Source organism: Dipodomys ordii, unplaced genomic scaffold, assembly GCF_000151885.1.
Source record: "Dipodomys ordii isolate 6190 unplaced genomic scaffold, Dord_2.0 Scaffold7, whole genome shotgun sequence".
In the NCBI taxonomy this organism is placed as follows: Eukaryota; Metazoa; Chordata; class Mammalia; order Rodentia; family Heteromyidae; genus Dipodomys; species Dipodomys ordii.
Window position 1 is genome coordinate 51,992 of NW_012267223.1, and position 6,000 is coordinate 57,991.

The 6,000-nt window shown below is 61.7% G+C and overlaps 1 protein-coding gene and 1 long non-coding RNA gene across 4 annotated transcripts in view; one reads left to right on the forward strand and one right to left on the reverse strand.

The window, feature by feature from the left end:
* Positions 1 to 3,278, forward strand: part of Slc38a10 (solute carrier family 38, member 10) — a 39,495-nt gene extending 36,217 nt beyond the window's left edge. For 2 of the 3 annotated variants that reach the window (XM_013037847.1, XM_013037849.1), the window contains 2 exons: positions 1,361 to 1,537; positions 1,734 to 3,278. In XM_013037847.1, coding sequence (XP_012893301.1) covers positions 1,361 to 1,537; positions 1,734 to 2,785 — 1,229 coding nt within the window. In that variant the 3' untranslated portion in view covers positions 2,786 to 3,278. The remainder of the gene's footprint in view (positions 1 to 1,360; positions 1,538 to 1,733) is intronic. The other variant, XM_013037848.1, reaches the window with a different exon arrangement.
* Positions 3,279 to 5,311: 2,033 nt separating this feature from the next.
* On the reverse strand, positions 5,312 to 5,955 carry LOC106003089. Its single transcript, XR_001175974.1, has 2 exons — positions 5,712 to 5,955; positions 5,312 to 5,526 (listed from the first exon to the last, which is right to left on the reverse strand). It is a non-coding gene; the product is annotated as an uncharacterized LOC106003089 (long non-coding RNA).
* Between the last annotated feature and the right edge of the window lie 45 nt (positions 5,956 to 6,000).

The window sequence follows — 6,000 nt, forward strand, 5'->3', positions numbered from 1 at the left end:
TGCTCAGGCCTGTCCTTGACAAGTGCCAAGGTCCTCCTCGGCCCTCCCGTGGCTTTGCTCTCTTGAGGACGGCCACGTGAGGTCTGTCCGCCGGTTGCATGCCCCTGCTGCTGTGTGTGGCCTGGGTTCGTCACATCCTTGGCATGTGGTGGTGCCCGCTCCGCCCCCACCCTGTGGCCCTGGCCAGGACACCTGTCACCTCCGTGCTGTTCCACAAGCCGTCCCTTGTGGCTTCCGGCTGGACATGGCGCCTTTCCTGCCCTCCTCAGAACGAAGCCTGTGTGAGGGCGGCTCTCTGTGGAGGTGGCGCACCATGACCATGCGACCCAAACCCATGGGCGGCCAGGGTGAGGTGTGGCCTGTGGAGTTGGAGCCCTCCTTGGGGGCTCTGTGGGCCTGGCGGGCCTGCCCTCTGGGCATTCTGTCGGTGCGTGGGGCTCAGCCCTGGCCTCCCCGTCGCTGGCCTCCTCAACCCCACCCACCAGGCGCACGTCCAGGGGAGCCCACAGACCACTGGGAGGACACTGCTCAGAAGGGCTCCAGCCAGACACCGCGTCACTGTCAGAGAGGGGCCTGCCCACGTGTCTGCTCAGCCCCAGGGCGCGTGCTCAGGTGTCAGTGCTCCTCCTTCATCTCACTAAGATTCCTAATCTAAAAGCTGAGTGTACTGGAAAACTTACACAATCCATGGATCTGCCCCGGGGTTAGTAGGGAAAAACCAGCTGTCCACTGCAGCTGGCTGAGACACGAAGCCACCCCTTCCAGCTAAGAGCATGCTGACAGCTGCCTGGGCCGCACCCATGGCCCGGCTGTCCTGCCTGTTACCCTCTCCTCAACATGGACTTCCTGGGCCTGAGCTCAGGGCCTGGGCTCTCACTCCAGGCTAGCACTCTATCCCTTGAGCCACTTCTGGTTGGTGGTGAATTGGAGATCAGCATCCCAGACTTTGCTGCCTGGGCTGGCTTTGAAATGAGATCCTCAGATCTCAGTCTCCTGAGTAGTGAAGACTCAAGTTTATTCTCACCCTGGAGGAAACCTTCTTAAAGAAAGTACCAACTGAATGTGTGAAACGTGGGGTTGGGACTAACCGCATGTTCTTCCCCTCGGTCTTCTCTGGACGGCACTTTGTAGCCAGCAGCCGGCAGGTTGTGGGGATCTGTGTGTGGATCTGAGCCGAGGCAGGCAGGGCAGCTGCCGGCCAGGGGCCTGCCCTGGGGCCTCCAGCCTCTGCCGAATGTCTTGCTGTATGCTGGTAGAGACAGCGTGTGTGGGTTTCACTGGTGACTGTTGGCATTGTCACACTGTCATTCTGCACGGGCATCCAGCAGCCAGGCGTCTTGACTGTATGTGTTCTCCCCAGAGGCTGGCCGAGTGGAGATGCTAGACCATGCCGTCCTGCTGCAGGTGATCAAAGAGCAGCAGGTGCAGCAGAAGCGCCTCCTGGACCAGCAGGAGAAGCTGCTGGCTGTGATCGAGGAGCAACACAAGGAGATCCGCCAGCAGAGGCAGGACGAGGAAGAGGACAAGTCCAAGCCGGGTAGGCAGGGCCTGTGGGCTGGGCAGGTACTGGGTTGAAGCACATCTCCAGGGGTCGGGTCTGGAGCTCAGTGGCCTGAAGGTATAGAGGCTGTCTTTCCGTCTGGATCCAGGAGTCTCACCTGTGGGCAGGGAGTCCTTGGAACAGCCATCTGCGTCCATTTGCATACTAAACCGATGGCCGTGTTCCTTTGCAGCAGACATGCAGCCCGAGCCTGGGGTAGCTGTGCCCAAAGGACAGAAGGAGGTCCAGGAGGGGCCTGCGGGGGACATGGTGGAGGACGCCTCTCCGCAGCCTGTGCAGTCTATGCTTGGAGGTCCTGGGGGTCACCCCACGCCACCCCAAGAATTGGGCCAGGATTCCATGGTGGAGGCCAAGGAGCGGCCTGGTGGTGGCTCTGATTCGGACCCCCAGGCAGCCCAGCCTCAGCCCAAGTGGAGGGACCAGAAGGACGCCGTGCCCAAGGTGGTGGACACTGTGAAGGACTTGGAGCCAGGGCCCAGGCCGGACCCTCCTAGGGCACCTGGGATCCTGGAGAAGCGCCTGGCTGAGGAAGTCCCCAAGTTGGGCCAGCACGGCGTTGGTGGAGGTTCCCAAGAAAGGAAGCGTCCTGAAAAGGAAGTGGCCGCCGCTGGAGCTGACCGGCCAGGAGCAGGAACTGGTGGGCAGGCTGGGGATCCTCCAGTGAAGCGGAGGCAGTCGAGCCGAGACCTGGGGCCTGTGGTGGGCCCGTCTCATGCACCAGCAGGAATGGCCCCTGAGTCCCAGGCTGTGTTGGGTCAGCAGGAACCCCAGGCCGTCTCCAGTAAGGACCAGGATAGTCCCCCAGAGGCGAGAAAAGAGGCTCCCGGAGGGGACCGCGCACCTGCTCCTCACCAGCAGCAGAGAGCAAGGGAGGATGCCGCCCTCCGAGAGCCCGTTCAGAGGCCAGACCCAGACCCCGAGCCTGGGCCTAGACTAGCTGTCCCTGGGGGTCAGAAGCCAGACAATGCCAAACCCAACAGAGACCTGAAAGCGCAAGCCGGTGCCGACCTCCGGAGACGGCGGCGGGACATTGCCTCTGGCCCCCGGGGGGAGCCGGCCCCCAGGGATGGGGTCATCATCAGCTTTAACCCCCTGCCTGACGTCCAGGTGAATGACCTCCGCGGAGCCCTGGATGCCCAGCTCCGCCAGGCCGCGGGGGCCGCGCTGCAGGTGGTCCACAGCAGGCAGATGAAGCAGCTGCCGGGGGCCCTGGAGGAGGCCTGAGCACAGCCATGCCGCTGTGGCTGGGCAGCTGGCCGCCGTCCTACCGGTGGGGGACTCGTGAAGCCCCCACCACACAATGTCCTGGTTGTGGCTCGGCAGCACTTTCTCCGGCACTCTGCGGCCGGGGCTCCCGCGGGCCCCGCAGCCAGCTGGCCAGCACCGACACGCAGATTGCCCGCCCAAGGTCCGCTCGCAGACCAGCCGCACTTCTGTGTCTTCAGACTCACTGACCTCTGCCCCACTGGCCGAAGGGTTAATCCAACTCATGCTCTCTGCGGGAAGCTGTGTTCCAGCCCGCCTCCCGTTCCTCAGACTCATCTCCACGTCCTCCGTGCTGCTGCAGGAGACCTCCGTAAGCACCGCCCCCATCCCCGCTTCTAGGGGTGCTGCTCGAGGCCCAGGGGGTGGCCTGATGCCTTGGGTGGACACAGGGTGTGTCTCCCCCTGGGGTCCATTCTTTGAAATTGATTATAAAATTAAAAAAAAAAAAAAGTAAAAGACCATTTACACTTGTGAGTCAAGTTGGAACAGAGGTGACCTGAAGGAAAAGCCGTGAATTGGTTCTGGAAGGTGTCAGGCGGGGCAGCAGGGGCGGGGGGGGGGGGGGGGAGGCTGCCAACTGGGCAGGTCCGGCCTGTGGCCTGTGCTCTGGGGCGTGCAGCCCTGCTGTGGGGGTGGGGGCTGTGCCCTCCTGTGAGCACCGCAGGCTTCCTTCACACCCATGCTTGGGCCCAGCGTGCCCTGCCTGTGTCCGCCTGTGCCGGCAGCAGGCAGCCGGAGTTGCCTCCCCCTCCCCCCCGCCAGTGTGCTCGGCAGCCTTACTCCAGGTGCCACAGCAGGAGAGCATGGGTTTGCCATCCCTGGCAGACAGGGTGGGTGTACTTTGTCATCTGTTGGTCCAGAAGAGGCAATGGTGAGACAGACAGGGAGGAGCCTAGCCTGTTCCCCCAGTGCACCCCAGGCCCTGCCATGAGGGGCCTGGAAAGACCCCACGTGTGGACGTGCTCTGGAGTCCTGGTGCGGCTGTGTATGGCCAGACGTTTGGTCTTGTGACACCTGGTGGCCAGGCCAGCATTCATAGGCTGGCCCCCAGTGAGCCACCTACAAAACAGCTGCCCCCTTGGCAGCCCCAGGGCCCGGGTCATGGTGACGTAGGCTACTGCTGGTGGGGCCTGCCTCTGCTGTGGATGAGCCTGGCCAGCGGTGTGCAACTGCATGCTGCAGCTTTGGAGAACTTCCTTAGTTGGGGACAGGACATTTGCTGTGGGGTTGATATGGCCCGACGTTCAGCACTGCTGTGGGCGTGGAGGTGGACCTCAGCCTCCATCCTCACGCTCACTGGTGGCAAGGAGCCCATAGGATGCTCACAGCCTTCCGCCCCCGGATGCACCAGCACGGGACCTTGGACTTCCAGAGTCCAGACTGAGAAATACATTTCTGTTCTTTGCAACTTGCCAGTTTCAGTATTCTGCTGGGCAGCCCAGATGGACAGATATGCAGGAGCAGTCCCACACAGGACCCATCGGCTGGGGAGGCAGCCCGAGGAGAGAGAGTGTGGGAGCAAGTCACCAGAGGATCGGGAGGGAATTTGGTTGAGGGGCTGAAAGCAGTGGCTGAGGCCTGAGGCAAGGTTGGAGGCCTGGGCTGCGCCAGGAGTCTGCTGTCACCGGGGGTGGGAGTGGAGGAAGCACAGACCAATCACCAGGGGCCTGACCGGCGTGGCCAGTGTGGCTGACACTTGGAAGTCTTCAGCCCGTGAGCTGTGGTGGGTCAGAACACGGAAGTCTGTGCCATGAGACCTGGTCCTGGGTCGAATTCCAGGTAAGTTTAGGGACACTAAGTTAGTGCTTCTGAGATAGTCATTCCTGGCAACCCCTCTATTAGCTGCCACGGTGGTGGCAGCTCAGCCCAGGATGAAGCCAGAAATGGTCCCCAGTGGGACCAAGCCCAGCCATTCCAGAGCCTCTACAGTGGCTGACTTCCACTGTCTTGGAAGCCTCCCAGAAACAGCAGGACCGCCACCCTGAGGAGGCTCAGAGACGGAGAAGTCCCTGTGATGCCCAGCAGGTGGCACTGTGCAGCATGATGCAGGGGCGCAGCCGCGCTGAGTGAAGAGCATGTGGAGGGCAGGCACACTCCATGTCGGACCTGGGTGACCTGTGGGATGTGGGAGCAAAGCCAGGAGTGGCACACCTGGGCTTTGGCGCAGGCAGAGGCTGCAGGGGCAGCTTCTGCCCATGGAAGGGGCCGGCACAGTGGGGCGCTCTTGGCAGCCAAGCACTTGGCTGCTTTAGTCCAGCAAAGTCCTGCCCAAGCTCAGGTCTCCCATGCTACCTGCTCCCCTTTTGTGGTTGCTGGGCTTTCGCCTTCGGTGTGCCCTGGGCCTGGCTGTCAAGTTAGAGGCACAGCTTCTTTAGAGCAGATACTCCTGGTGAAGCAGTGCCTGGAGGGTAGAGTTCCACAGCCTAGACCTGCGTGTACGCTATGCATAAAAAGCTCAAAATGAAAGATGTAATACAACTCCACTGCTGGTTCACTCACATTTTAATCTGACTTAGATGCTTACATATACAACACTGGAAAACACCCAAGCACGCCACTGCTCACACCTCCTTTCAGCCCCAAGAGCATCCGTGTGCGCCATCAATATGAGGCATTTGTGCCCAGCCCATGGGCAGTGGGGGATGTGAGGACCGGAGCTAAGCTGCTTCCTAGGAGCCTCCCATCAGGGCCTTCTCAGCCTGAAAAACAAAGCATTTCATCTGAATGGCCGCTTCCAAACACCACATTCTACCTCGTATCTCACAGAAAACTTGGGAGCTGGTGTGTGGCAGGAGCCCCGGGGGCTAGGCGGAGATTGTGCCAGGTGCAGGCAGGGGTGGCGGGGCTGCCACGAGGGAGGCGGCATTGGTTCATGGTAACGTACTTGAAGTTAGGATTCTGGGAAACGCGTGCGTGTGTGCAGAACGGACACTGTGGGGCCGACCCAGAACCGCTTCCCACCCCGAGTTCCAATTCCCCGGGAGTCCACGGGGTCAAGAGCAACGCAGCGGCTTGGGAACACGGGCTCCCCACTATCGACTTCTCCCGGTCCTGTTCTGGAACATTCTCTACAGCCAGCTCCACCAGCCCGCTCAGGCAGCAGCACACACTGCGGGGCGCGCCGAGGGCCGGGGGCCGCGCCGTGGAGACCTCGGGCTCTCCTCGGCCCCTCG